Genomic DNA, 15,231 nt, shown 5'->3' with positions numbered 1-15,231 from the left:
ATGGGTGAGTGAATAGGATCCAGGCAGCAGGAAGTACTGGGTAGGGTCCGGCAGGGTACTGTAAGGTCCAGGCAGCAGGAAGGTACTGGGTAGGTCCAGGCAGCAGGAAGTACTGGGTAGGTCCAGGCAGCAGGAAGTACTGGGTAGGGTCCAGGCAGCAGGAAGTACTGGGTAGGGTCCAGGCAGCAGGAAGTACTGGGATAGGGTCCAGGCAGCAGGAAGTACTGGGATAGGGTCCAGGCAGCAGGAAATACTGGGGTAGGGTCCAGGCAGCAGGAAATACTGGGGTAGGGTCCAGGCAGCAGGAAGTACTGGGTAGGGTCAGGCAGCAGGAAGTACTGGGGTAGGGTCCAGGCAGCAGGAAGTACTGGGTAGGGTCCAGGCAGCAGGAAGTACTGGGTAGGGTCCAGGCAGCAGGAAGTACTGGGATAGGGTCCAGGCAGCAGAAGTACTGGGATAGGGTCCAGGCAGCAGGAAGTACTGGATAGGGTCCAGGCAGCAGGAAGTACTGGGATAGGGTCCAGGCAGCAGGAAGTACTGGGATAGGGTCCAGGCAGCAGGAAGTACTGGGATAGGGTCCAGGCAGCAGGAAGTACTGGGTGAGGCGGAAGTTTATAGAAGCTTGACAACCAGCCTGAAACTCTTTGGAATGCTGCAGTCTAGAGGCATCAAATATATTGAGATTTAACTTGCAGAGGGATCTGGGCGTGCAGGTCCATTGTTCCCTAAAAATGGCAATACTGGTGGCCAAGGTGATTAAGAAAGCATATGGCATGCTTGCCTTTACCAGCCGGGGCATTGAGTACAGGAGTTGGGAAATCATGTTGCAGCTATATAAAACGGGCTAGGCTGCATTTGGAGTATTGCATGCAGTTCTGGTCACCACATTATCAGAAGGATGTGGAAGCCGTGGAGAGAGTGCAAAGAAGGTTCACCAGGATGCTGCCTGGTCTCGAGGGCGTTGGCTATGAGGAGAGGTTGAATAAATTAGGATTGTTTTCACTGGAAAGATGGAGTCTGAGGGGGAGACCTGATCGAGGTCTACAAAATTATGAGGCACAGACAGGGTGGATAGTCAAAGGCATTTTCCCCAGGGTGGAAGTGTCAATTACAAGGGGGACAGGTTCAAGGTGAGAGGGGGAAAGTTTAAGGGAGATGTGCGGGGGAAGTTTTTCACGCAGAGAGTGGTGGGTGCCTGGAACGCGCTGCCAGAGGAGGTGGTGGAAGCAGGTACATTAACAACATTTAAGAGGCATCTGGATGGGTACATGAAAAAGGAGGGAATAGAGGGATGTGGACTGAGTCAAGGCAGAAGGTTTTTTTTTAGTTAGGGCATCATGATCGGCACAGGCTTGGAGGGCCGAAGGGCCTGTTCCTGTGCTGTACTTTTCTTTGTTAGAAGATGGGCTAAGATGGGTGATGTTACGCAGATGGGAGGAGCTTGTCTTGGTGATGCTGAAGATTTTGTAATCAAGCTCAGTTTGGAGTTGAATAAAATGGCGAGACTGCCACTTGAGTCACTGGCTGGAGAGGGAATTGGAATTGAGGGTGAGTCAGAGGTCAAAGACTAAAGCTTCAACCTTCACAGAGCTTAACTGGAGGAAATGATGGCTTATCCCAGGTATCAGCCAAGTAGTGGGTCAACACAGATAGTGTAGCATCCGCTTGGGTAGAGCTGGCTGTGATCCAGACTTCTCCATTCCAGTGCTTCTCTGGTTAGCCTAATATCCTCCTCCCGCTGTAAATTACAGCATATCTCCAAATAAGCTGTCTGTGTCCTCAGCATCCTGCTTTGCTCACCCATCACCTCTGGTGCTCACTGGCTCACACCAATGGCCACCTGGTCTTTGTATAGTGAAATTCTCTTCACCGCTCATTCCCTCTTATTAAAATCCTCCTTCAACCCCAATTTCTGATCACTATTCAAAATCTCCTTTGGCTCAACATTTGTTTTCTTCCTTGTGCCGCTATGAAACATTGTGGAAAACGTATTTCCTGTCTTACAGGTGTTATACAATGCAAATTGAGAGGAGTAAGTTGCTGAAAGAAAGAGACAGTACCAGGGGAGCTGGAGGGGAGGCTATTACATGGGTTTACGTAGGGCAGGTGTAGCCAAGATAACTAGGCAGTTAGTGGGAAGGTGACACTATCTGTGAGCCAAGTTTCAGTCAAATCAGGATGATTTGGCCTCCTCCTGCTCCTACCTTCTATGTTTCTATTATGCAATCCTCCAAAGTAAGGCCCTGGATGGCAAAAGCTTGTTTGTGAGTGGGCAGGTAAACTGGAGAGAAAAACGGTGATTGTTAATCAGCTGGCCGAGCACGAGCGATCAGTGGTTGGTGCTATGGACATGACAGCATGGAGGTTACATAGAATAGAAGAGCAGGGAGGTTATGATGGAGCTTTGTAAAATACTCGTTAGGCCACAGCTAGAGGACTGTGTGCAGTTCTGGTAGCCACACTAGGAAGGAAGTGAATGCATTAGAAAGGATTAGAACCATACAAAATTACAGCTCAGAAACAGGCCTTTTGGCCTTTCTTGCCTGTGCCGAACCATTTTATGCCTAGTCCCACTGACCTGCACTTGGACCATATCCCTCCACACCCCTCTCATCCATGAACCCGTCCAAGTTTTTCTTAAATGTTAAAAGTGACCCCGCATTTACCACTTTATCCGGCAGCTCATTCCACACTCCCACCACTCTCTGCGTGAAGAAGCCCCCCCTAATATTCCCTTTAAACTTTTCTCCTTTCACCCTTAACCCATGCCCTCTGGTTTTTTTTCTCCCCTAGCCTCAGCGGAAAAAGCCTGCTTGCATTCACTCTATCTATACCCATCAAAATCTTATACACCTCTATCAAATCTCCCCTCAATCTTCTACGCTCCAGGGAATAAAGTCCCAACCTATTCAATCTCTCTCTGTAACTCAGCTTTTCAAGTCCCGGCAACATCCTTGTGAACCTTCTCTGCACTCTTTCAATCTTATTTACATCCTTCCTGTAACTAGGTGACCAAAACTGTACACAATACTCCAAATTCGGCCTCACCAATGCCTTATATAACCTTGATGTGGAGATGCTGGCGTTGGACTGGGGTAAGCACAGTAAGAAGTCTCACAACACCAGGTTAAAGTCCAACAGGTTTATTTGGTAGCAAATACCATAAGCTTTCGGAGCAGAGCTCCTTCGTCAGATGGAGTGGATATCTGTTCTCAAACGGCACAGACACAGAAATCAAATTACAGAATACTGATTAGAATGCAAATCTCTGTAGAGATTTGCATTCTAATCAGTATTCTGTAATTTGATTTCTGTGTCTGTGCCCTGTTTGAGAACAGATATCCACTCCATCTGACGAAGGAGCTCTGCTCCGAAAGCTTATGGTATTTGCTACCAAATAAACCTGTTGGACTTTAACCTGGTGTTGTGAGACTTCTTACTGTTATATAACCTTACCATAACACTCCAACTTTTATACTCGATACTCCGATTTATAAAGGCCAATGTACCAAAGGCACTCTTTACGACCCTATCCACCTGTGACGTCACTTTTAGGGAATTCTGTACCTGTATTCCCAGATCCCTCTGTTCAACTGCACTCTTCAGAGTCCTACCATTTACCCTGTACGTTCTTCTTTGGTTTGTCCTTCCAAAGTGCAATATCTCACACTTGTCTGCGTTAAATTCCATTTGCCATTTTTCAGCCCATTTTTCCAGTTGGTCCAAATCCCTCTGCAAGCTTTGAAATCCTTCCTCACTGTCCACTACACCTCCAATCTTTGTATCATCAGCAAACCTGCTGATCCAATTGACCACATTATCATCCAGATCATTGATATAGATGACAAACAACAATGGACCCAACACCGATCCCTGCGGCACACCACTAGTCACAGGCCTCCACTCAGAGAAGCAATCCTCCACAACCACTCTCTGGCTTCTTCCATTGAGCCAGTGTCTTATCCAATTTACTACCTCCCCATGTATACCTAGCGACTGAACCTTCCTAACTAACCTCCCATGAGGGACCTTGTCAAAGGCCTTGCTGAAATCCAGGTAGACAACATCCACCGCCTTCCCTTCATTCACTTTCCTGGTAACCTCCTCGAAAAACTCTAATAGATTGGTCAAACATGACCTACCACGCACAAAGCCATGTTGACTCTCCCTAATAAGTCCCTGTCTATCCAAATATTTGTAGATCCTAACCCTTATCACACCTTCCAATAACTTGCCCACCACCGACGTCAAACTTACTGGCCGATAATTTCCCGGATTTCTTTTGGAACCTTTTTTAAACAACGGAACAACATGAGCCACCCTCCAGTCATCCGGCACCTCCCTCGTGAATACTGACATTTTAAATATGTCTGCCAGGGCCCCTGCAAGTTCAGCATTAGCTTCCCTCAAGGTCCGTGGGAATACCCTGTCCGGTCCTGGGGATTTATCCACTCTGATTTGCCTCAAGACAGCGAGCACCTCCTCCCCTTTAATCTGTAAAGGTTCCATGGCCTCCCTACCAGTTTGCCCTATTTCCGTAGACTCCATGCCCGTTTCCTCAGTAAATACGGATGCAAAAAAACCATTTAGTATCTCCCCCATCTCTTTTGGTTCCATACACAGTCTACCACTCTGGTCTTCAAGAGGACCAATTTTATCCCTCACTATCCTTTTGCTCCTAACATACCTATAGAAGCTCTTTGGATTTTCCTTCACTCTGTCTGCCAAAGCAACCTCATGTCTTCTTTTAGCCCTCCTGATTTCCCTCTTAAGTAGCTTCTTGCACTTTTTATACTCCTCGAGCATCTGATGTGTTCCTTGCTGCCTGTACATTTCATACAACTCTCTCTTCCTCTTAATCAGTGTTACAATCTCCCTCGAGAACCAAGGTTCCTTATTCCTATTTACTTTGCCTTTAATCCTGACAGGAACACACAAACTCTGCACTCTCAAAATTTCTCCTTTGAAGGCCTCCCACTTTCCATTTACATCCTTACCAGAGAACAGCCTGTGCCAATCCACACTTCCCAGATCCCTTCTCATTTCATCAATTTGGCCTTTTTCCAGTTCAGAACTTCAACCCGAGGACCAGATCTATCCTTATCCACGATCAGGTTGAAACTAATGGCATTATGATCACTGGATCCAAAGTGTTCCCTCACACTCACATCCATCACCTGCCCTAACTCATTTCCCAATAGGAGATCCAATATCGCATCCTCTCTAGTTGGCACCTCTATATACTGATGTAGAAAATTCTCCTGAACACATTTTACAAACTCTACCCCGTCTAAACCTTTAATAGTATGCGAGTCCCAATCTATATGTGGAAAATTAAAATCCCCTACTATCACAACTTTGTGTTTCTTGCAGTTGTCAGCTATCTCTCCACTGATTTGCTCCTCCAATTCTCGCTGACTAGTGGGTGGTCTATAATACAAACCCATTAATGTGGTCATACCTTTCCTGTTTCTCAGCTCCACCCATAGGGCCTCTGTAGACAAGCTCCCTAATCTATCCTGCCTGAGTACCGCTGTAACATTTTCCCTGACCAACAATGCCACCCCCCACCTTTTATCCCTCTGCCTCTATCCCGCCTGAAACATTGGAACCCTGGAACATTGAGCTGCCAGTCCTGCCCCTCCTGTAGCCAAGTTTCACTAATGGCTATAATGTCATATTTCCATGTGTCTATCCACGCCTTCAGCTCATCTGCCTTCCCCACAATACTCCTGGCATTGAAATAGACACACTTCAAAAAATTATTTCCACCACACTCTACCCTTCCATTTGTGATTTTGCTTGAACTAACCTGTCTTTTTACCCCTGCTCCACTATCTGCTCTGGCACTCTGGTTCCCACCCCCCTGCAAATCTAGTTTAAACGCTCCCCAATAACACTAGCAAATCTCCCTGCAAGTATATTGGTCCCCTTGTAGTTTAGGTGTAACCCGTCTCTCTTGTACAGGTCCCACCTGCCCCAAAATAGGTCCCAATGATCCAAGAATTGGAAACCCTGCCCCCTGCACCAGTTCCTCAGCCACGTGTTCATCCGCCCAAGCATCCTACTCCTGCCCTCACTGGCATGTGGCTCAGGTAGCAATCCTGAGATTACTACCCTCGGGGTCCTGCCTTTTTAACTTCCTTCCAAGCTCTTTGTACTCACTCTTTAGGACCTCCTCACTCTTCCTTCCCACGTCATTGGTACCGACGTGTACCACGACATCTGGCTGATCACCTTCCCACTTTAGAACGCTGTGCACGCGATCAGAGACATCGCTGACCTTGGCACCTGGGAGGCAACAAACCATGCGGGAGTCTCTGTCCTGACCACAGAACCTCCGGTCTGTACCTCTGACCATTGAGTCCCCTATCACTACTGCTCTCCTCTTCTTCATCCCACCCTTTTGCGCTGTAGAACCAGATGCAGTATCAGAGTTCCGGCTGTTGCAGCTTGTCCCAGGTAAAGCATCTCCCACAACAGTATCCAATTCAGTATACCTGTTGTGGAGGGGTATGGCCACAGGGGAACCCTGCTCTGCCTGTCCTTTCACACTGCCATTTCCTCTCCTTACAGTAACCCAATTTCCTGTGCTCTGCTGCTTAGGTGTAACTATCTCCCTAAAGCTACTGTCTATATACTTCTCATTCTCCCGAATTAGATGGAGGTCATCAAGCTCCTTCTCTAGTTCCCTAACACGCTTTGCTAGCAGCTGCAGCTGAATGCATCTTTTGCAGGTGCTGTGGTCAGGGATACCGGAGGTCTCCCTGATCTCCCACATCCTGCAAGAGGAGCATTCCAACATCTTGCCTGGCATATTTTTTATTTACTCTGGGGAAATACAGGAATAAACTTTCTGAAAAAAAAACTACTCTCGCCTCTGCCTGTTCTCGCCGAAGCCCGTTTTGAGCCAAAGCCCTTCAGCTCTCACTCTGTCCCCTGCTCACTCTGCTGCCCGCTAACGATGCTGCCCGCTCAAAGGTGCGGCCTACTTTTAAACCCTCCAAAACCTTCCCAGGCTGCTGCTGGGCCTACCTCCTGTTTTGAAAAAAAACCTCCGATTTTTTTCACAAATTTAACTGAAAAATAAATTCGTGCACAAACACGCTCCCTTACCCTCAGCCTGCTCCTGTGGAACAATGAGGCTGAAACCAAGATTCACTAAGATGTTACCTGGGCTGGAGCATTTCAGCTATGATGAAAGACTGGTCAGGCTGGGTTAGTTTTCCTTGTAGCAGAGAAGGCTGAGTGGGGAGGAGGGAACCTGTTGAGGTATATAAAATTATAAGGGACATAGGGTAGCTAGGAAGCAGAAGGGTCAATAACCAATGGGCATAGACTTGAGGTATGGGGCAGGAAATTTAGAGGGGATTTGAGGAAAAACCTTTTTGCCTGGAGGGTGGTGGGAATCTGGAAATCGCTGCCTGAAAGGGTGGGAGAGACCGGAACACTCAACACTTAAAAAGCATTCAGATGGGCACTTGAAAAGCCTTTGATCAAGTGCTAGGAATTGGGATTAGAATAGACAGATGCCTGAAGGCAGATACAAATGGGCCAAAGGGCCTCTTTCTTGGCTGTAAAATGCTGAGGTTGGTGAGATTATCTGTCATCTGGTGGGACTGCCCTCATATGGCTTCATTCATATCCATCTAGTTTTAGCCAGAGACTCATCCGTAGTGGCCTCTTCCTGCACTGTTACCACTGGTGTCCAAAAAGATCTGTTCTTGACCCCTATTATTTCTCATCTCCGTGTTTTGTTCTTGTTCAGCTGAAGACATCCACAATAACTGTAGCCACCTCCAACTCACTGCCACTTCTTTTGTCCCCTCCACTGTCTCTTGAATAGTCAGACAGCTCTCCCGCAATTCTACATTGGGTGACTGAAATTTCTTCCAGCTGAATTTTGATAAGACTGAATCCATTTACTTCAGTCCCTTTCACAAGCTCGGCTCCTTAGTCACTAATTCCGTCTGTCTGGCAACTGCCTGAGGCTGAACCAGACTTTTCACAAGCTGTGGCGTATTTGACCTCAATGAGCTTCCAACAACAGACCCATGCCATCGCTACAACTGCCTATTTTCATACCATTTTCACAAAATTATCATCTCTGTTCCTGCCTTAATGTACTGTGAGCTTAAACCCTGATTCATGCCTATGTTTCCTCTATATTTGAACATTCCACCTCTTTCCTTTTACCCTCTTCCAGTCATCCAAAGCCTGTTGCCCGTTTCTTAACACATCCTAATCATCTATCTCCCATGTTCGGTGACCTATATTTGGTTGGTTAAGCAATTAAAAAATTCTCACCCTTGGCCTCGAGCCCCGCTATCTCTAATTTCCTGGTGAACTAGTCTGCTAAGATATCTGCTTTTCTCCAATTCTGGGCTCTTGAGCCTTTCTGATTTTAAATACTTCACAATTAGTGGCCAAGTTTTCAGCTGTCAAAGCTCTAAGATCTGGAATGCTTTCCCTAAACAGCTTCACCTCTCTTTCCTCATTTAAGATGCTCCTTAAAGCCGACCAAAGCTTTGACCAAACCTTCTGTTACCTTTCCTAATATCTTGCTATGTGGCCAGATGCCAATGTTTGTTTGACAGGCCACCTGTGAAGTGTCTTGGGAAGTTGTACTGTGTTCAGGCATTTTATAAACTCAAGTTGATTTTATTTGGAATAATCGTGAAATTAACTCTTACTGGGGACACAGGTTGGGAAGGTTGGCGAAGTTAGCTGATATGATAGATATAGTGGCTCATTGTTCCACTGGAGCAAGCAGAGAGGGAGTGATTTGTGGCAGGAGTGCTGGTGACAGATTTATTTATTTATTTATTTAGTCAGTTAGTGTGTTTTTTTTGCCTTTATTTTTGTAGTAATATTTTTCTTAAACTGAAAACCGGAAGTGGGCTGCTAAGGAGTCTGGGAAGGGTTTTTTAAGCGCGCAAAGTATATAAGGTAGGCTGCAGTATACAGCGGGCAGCGTCGGGAGCGGGCAGTGGAGTGAGTGGGAAGCAGAGTGTGAGCTATAAGGGCTTTGGCTCACAGGGCTTCTGGGGACAGGGCGAGCAGGGGGTGAGTTTTTTTTTCATTCTTATTTACTTTTCTCTGTGTACCTTGGTATAAAGGGGCAAATATGAGCGTGAAGCCAGTTTTTCAAGGAATGCCTGTCTAGGGTTCTTCAGGACAATGTTCCGAGCAGACGGGGAGGTGTTGGTAGGTTAAAGGAACCGTGGTGCACGAAAGCTGTGCGGGACCTAGTTGAGAAGAAAAGGAAAGCGTACAAAAGGTTCAGAGAGCTTGGCGAAGATAGGGATCTAGATGAGTATACGGCTTGTAGGAAGGGACTAAAGAAGGAAATTAGGAGAGCCAGAAGGGGTCACGAGAAGGCCTTGGCAAGTAGAATTAAGGAAAGCCCTAAGGCGTTCTATAAATATGTGACGAGTAAAAGGATGACGTGAAGGAATAGGGCCTATAAAAGGTGAAGGCGGGAAAATCAGTATGGAACCAGTAGAAATGGCAGAGGTGCTGAATGAGTATTTTGCCTCGGTTTTCACAGAGGAGAAGGACATGGGTGGATGTACTGTGGGCTTGCGGTGGATTGAAAAGATTGAGTATGTGGACTTTAACAAAGAGGTTGTGCTGGAATCTTTGAATGGCATCAAGATAGATAAGTCGCCGGGTCCGGATGGGATGTACCCCAGGTTACTGTGGGAGGCGAGGGAAGAGATTGCAGAGCCTCTGGCGATGATCTTTGCGTCGTCGATGGAGACGGGAGAGGTGCCGGAGGATTGCGGATGTGGTTCCTATTTTCAAGAAGGGGAATAGGGATAGCCCAGGAAATTACCGACCGGTGAGTCTAACCGCAGTGGTTGGTAAGCTGATGGAGAAAATCCTGAGGGACAAGATTTATGAGCATTTAGAGAGGTTTAGTATGCTCAAGAATACTCAGCATGGCTTTGTCAAAGGCAGATCGTGCCTTATGAGCCTAGTGGAGTTCTTCAAAAATGTGACTAAACACATTGACGAAGGGAAAGTGGTAGATGTGGTTTATATGGATTTTAGCAAGGCGTTCGATAGGGTCCCCCATGCAAGGCTTCTAGAAAAAGTGAGAGGGCATGGGATCCACAGGGCTGCTGCCCTGTGGATCCAGAACTGGCTTGCCCAAAGGAGGCAGAGAGTGTGTATAGATGGGTCTTTTTCTAATGGGAGGTCGGTCACCAGGGGTGTGCCCCAGGGATCTGTTCTGGGACCCTTGCTGTTTGTCATTTTCATAAATGACCTGGATGAGGAAGTGGAGGGATGGGTTGGTAAGTTTGCCGACGACACGAAGGTTGGTGGGGTTGTGGATAGTCTGGAGGGATGTCAGAAGTTACAGAGGGACATAGATAGGATGCAAGACTGGGCGGAGAAGTGGCAGATGGACGTCAACCCAGATAAATGCGTAGTGGTCCATTTTGGCAGGTCAAATGGGATGGAGGAGTACAATATAAAGGGAAAGACTCTTAGTACAGTAGAGGATCAGAAGGACCTTGGGGTCCGGGTCCATAGGATCTAAAATCGGCCCCGCAGGTGGAGGAGGTGGTTAAGAAGGCGTATGGTGTGCTGGCCTTTATCAATTGAGGGATTGAGTTTAGGAGTCTGGGGATAATGATGCAGCTATATAAGACCCTCGTCAGACCCCACTTGGAGTACTGTGCTCAGTTCTGGTCGCCTCATTACAGGAAGGATGTGGAAAAGATTGAAAGGGTGCAGAGGAGATTTACAAGGATGTTGCCTGGATTGAGTGGCATGCCTTATGAGGATAGGCTGAGGGAGCTCGGTCTTTTCTCCTTGGAGAGAGGTAGGATGAGAGGAGACCTAATAGAGGTATATAAGATGTTGAGAGGCATAGATCGGGTGGACTCTCAGAGGCTTTTTCCCAGGGTGGAAATGGCTGCTACGAGAGGACACAGGTTTAAGGTGCTGGGGGGGTAGGGGAAATGTTCGGGGGAAGTTTTTCACACAGAGGGTGGTGGGCGAGTGGAATCGGCTGCCGTTAGGGGTGGTGGAGGCAAACTCAATAGGGTCTTTTAAGAGACTCCTGGATGAGTACGTGGGATTTAATTGGTTGGAGGGTTATAGGTAGGCCTAAAAGGTAGGGATATGTTCGGCACAACTTGTGGGGCCGAAGAGCCTGTTTTGTGCTGTAGTTTTCTATGTTTCTATAAGAAATAGGTACAGGAATAGGCTGTTTGGCCCCTTGGGCCTACTCCGCCATTCAATAGGTTCATGGCTGATCGACCGACATTCCTCATGTCCACTTTCCTGCCCTTTCACGCAAACCTTGATTCCCTTACTGATCAGAAATCTATTTATCTCAGCCTTAAACATACACAGTGACTCTGCCCCCACAGCTCTCTGTGGCAAGGAGTTCCAAAGACTCTCAACCCTTCGAGAAGGAATTCCTCCTCATCTCAGTCTTAAATTGGTGTCCCTTTATTCTAAGACTATGCTGTCTGGTCCTAGACTCTCCCATGAGGAGAAACATCCTCTCAGCATTTACCCTGAAGAATCCTGTATGTTTCAATGAGATCGCCCCTCATTCTTCTAAATTCCATTGAGTAGAGTCCCAACCTGTTTCACCTTTCCTCACAAGATATTCCCTCCATACCGGGGATCATCCTAGTGAACCTTCCCTGAACTGCCTTCAATAAAATATCTTTCCCTAAGCAATTTTGGTTCCCTTGTTTACAGTACTCCAATGTGGCCTCACCAGGTTGGCACGGTGGTTAGCTCTAATGCCTCACAGAGCGAGGGTCCCAGGTTCGATTCCCGGCCTCTGGATACTGTCTGGAGTTTCCACTTTCTCCGCGTGTCTGGTGGGTTTTCTCCGGGTGCTCCGGTTTCCTCCCACAGTCCAAAGATGTGCTGGTTAGGTGAATTGGCTATGCCAATTTGACCCTAGTGTCAGGGGGATTAGCAGGGTAAATGTGTGGGGTTACAGAAATAGGACCTGGATGGGATTGTGGTCAGTACAGACTCGATGGGCCACTGGCCGCCTCCTGTAATGTATGGATTCTATAAAATTATCTCCATGGCAGTCTAGCACTGCTGCCTCCCGGGCCTATCAATTCCTTATACTGTGTGCAGTTCTGGTCATCCTATTATAGAGAGGATATTATTAAACTGGAAAGAGTGTAGAAAAGATTTACTAGGATGCTACCGCGACTTGATGGTTTCAATTATAACGAGAGGCTGGATAGACTGGGACTTTTTTCTTTGGAGCGTAGGAGGCTTAGGGGTGATCTTATAGAGGTCTATAAAATAATGAGGGGCATAGATCAGCTAGGTAGTAATATCTTTTCCCAAAGGTAGGGGAGTCTAAAACTACAGAGCATAGGTTTAAGGTGAGAGGGGAGAGATACAAAAGGGTCCAGAGGGGCAATTTTTTCAGAGGGTGGTGAGTGTCTGGAACAAGCTGCCAGAGGTAGTAGTAGAGGCTGGTACAATTTTGTCTTTTAATAAGCGTTTAGACAGTTACATGGGAAAGATGTGAATAGAGGGATATGGGCCAAATGCGGGCAATTGGAACTAGCTTCGGGGTTAATAAAAGGGGCGGCATGGACAAGTTGGGCTAAAGGGCCTCTATGACTATGACACCAGCACCTTGTACAGTTGTAGCAAGACTTCCCTACTCATACTCCAATCCTCTTGAAATAAGGGCCAACATTCCATTGGCCTTCCAGATTACCTGCTGTACCTGTGTGTTAGCTTTCTGTGTTTCGTGCACAAGTACCCCAAGTCCCTTTGTGTTGCAGCTTTCTGCAGTTTTTCTTCATTTAAATAATACTGTTCTTTTGTTCTCCCTTCCAAAATGAACAACTTCACATTTTCCCACATTGACTCCATTTGCCATCATTTTGCCCACTTATTTAACCTATCAATATCTCTTTGTAAACTGTTTGTATCACTCTCACAACTTGCCTTCCACCTATTTTTGTGTCGTCTGCAAATTTGACTACAGTACATTCACTTCCTTCCTCTAAGACAATATATATTGTAAACAGTTGTATTCCCAGCAGTGATCCATGTGGAACCCCATTGGTTACAGGTCGCCAACCTGAAAAAGAACCCCTTATTCCCACTCGCTGTTTCCTGCCCATTAGTCAATTCTCTATTCATGCCAGTATATTACCTCCAACACCATGAGCTATTATCTTATCACTTAACTTATTGTGGGGTCCCTTGTCGAACACCTTCTGGAAGTCCAACTACAACACATCTACTGGTTCCCCTCTATCCACTTTGATTGAGACTTCCTTGAAAAACTCCAATATATTAGTTGGATATGATTTTCCTCTCATGCTTAATTAGAATATGATTTTCCAAATGTTACTTCCTCAATAATTGATTCCAACCATAGCTGATAGGCTAATCGGCTGGGGGCACAGGCTGGGAAGGTTGATGAGGTTCGCTGTTCCTGGGACACAGGTTGATGAAGTGAATTGATACTCAGGGCACAGGTTGGGAAGGGTGATGAAGTTAGCTGCTGCTGAGGGCACAGGTTGGTGAAGTTAGCTGTTGCTGGGGCACAGGTTGGTGAAGTTAGCTGTTGCTGGGGCACAGGTTGGTGAAGTTAGCTGTTGCTGGGGCACAGGTTGGTGAAGTTAGCTGTTGCTGGGGCACAGGTTGGTGAAGTTAGCTGTTGCTGGGGCACAGGTTGGTGAAGTTAGCTGTTGCTGGGGCACAGGTTGGTGAAGTTAGCTGTTGCTGGGGCACAGGTTGGTGAAGTTAGCTGTTGCTGGGGCACAGGTTGGTGAAGTTAGCTGTTGCTGGGGCACAGGTTGGTGAAGTTAGCTGTTGCTGGGGCACAGGTTGGTGAAGTTAGCTGTTGCTGGGGCACAGGTTGGTGAAGTTAGCTGTTGCTGGGGCACAGGTTGGTGAAGTTAGCTGTTGCTGGGGCACAGGTTGGTGAAGTTAGCTGTTGCTGGGGCACAGGTTGGTGAAGTTAATTGATATTCAGGGCACAGGTTGGGAAGGTTGATGAAGTTAACTGTTGCTGGGACACAGGTTGGTAAAGTTAGCCATAGCTGGGAGCACAGTTTGATGAAGTTAGCTGATGCTGGGGGCACAGGTTGGGAAGGTTGATGAGACTAGCTGCTGCTGGAGGATGAGGGTGAGAAGGTTGGTGAGGTTAGCTTTCGCTGGGAGCACTGGGTCGGAAGGTTGGTGAGGTTGGTTTTGCCAGGGACATGGGTGGAGAAGGTTAGCCCTCGTTGTGGCTATTGGGCAGGAAAGTTTGTAAGGTTAGCTCCCATGGGTTTTTTTTATACTTTTCCAATTCAATCAAATCAAATCCAATTCAGAGTCTCAACAAGTTGAGACATTTCAGATCCAGGCTGACAAGACAGGACGGGAGACCAAAACCACCCTGTCCTGGGCCTGATCTACATGAGTCAAGCTGATTGGAGAAGGGGGAGGATCCTCCTCCAAGACTTGAGCTCATTTGCATCTTAGCCAAAAGGCCGAGATGCTGCTTTTAAAAATTGCTTCATATGAAACATATGAAGCCTCAGCGTAACCTAATGACCTCAACCAAGTGCAGGCGATCCATACTACACTTGATCTTAGCCAAAAGGCCGAGAAGCGTGAGAAGGGTAAATCTTGCTGGGGGATATTGAGAAGATGCTGAGAGAGGAAGATTGTATTGTTGGGGTTACTTTCGTTTTAAGTAGTTGATGATGGTACTAATTATTGTGTCTTTCTCTCTTTCTGTCTATCTTCTCCCCTTGGGCAGTGCGTATATAACTTGCTGAATTTCAAACGTAACTTGTGTTCATTCCATTGCTGCTGTCTTTTCTTTAACTGTTGTTACTCAGATCTGTCGGAGCCAGTGGATGTTTACAGTGATTGGATTGATGCCTGTGAAGCAGCAAACCAGTAGTTTAGGATCAAGTCACTTACATTTTTATTTCAAGGAGTTTTTCAGATTTCTTTTGTGCTGACTGTATATAATGAGTTCATGCAGCGTCTTCTGTAAACCTTTGGACTGTTTCTGGGCTGTTATTAAAAAGTTAGAATTCTTCCATTCACTGTGTGCTTTTACTTTTTAATATTGAGGTTTTGATGGGCAGTTTTTTGCCATTCAGTGGGTGCAAGTGCATATCCTTTCACCAATAAGCCTGTTTATGGGTACATTGACTTGTTAAAATGCCTTTTTAAAATCAATGAGCCCAAGTACAGGACTGAGTCTGCTCA

General features: G+C 46.6%; 1 protein-coding gene across 2 annotated transcripts in view; it reads left to right on the top strand.

Annotated features, from left to right (window-relative positions):
• elof1 (elongation factor 1) overlaps positions 1–15,061 on the top strand; it is a 31,658-nt gene extending 16,597 nt beyond the window's left edge. For both annotated transcript variants that reach the window (XM_078234927.1, XM_078234928.1), the window contains exon 5: positions 14,853–15,061. In XM_078234927.1, coding sequence (XP_078091053.1) covers positions 14,853–14,917 — 65 coding nt within the window. In that variant the 3' untranslated portion in view covers positions 14,918–15,061. The remainder of the gene's footprint in view (positions 1–14,852) is intronic.
• The last annotated feature ends 170 nt before the right edge of the window (positions 15,062–15,231 follow it).

The sequence above is a fragment of the Mustelus asterias genome, chromosome 19 (genome assembly GCF_964213995.1).
Source record: "Mustelus asterias chromosome 19, sMusAst1.hap1.1, whole genome shotgun sequence".
NCBI classification, from domain to species: Eukaryota; Metazoa; Chordata; class Chondrichthyes; order Carcharhiniformes; family Triakidae; genus Mustelus; species Mustelus asterias.
This window is presented reverse-complemented; position numbering and strand designations above follow the sequence as displayed.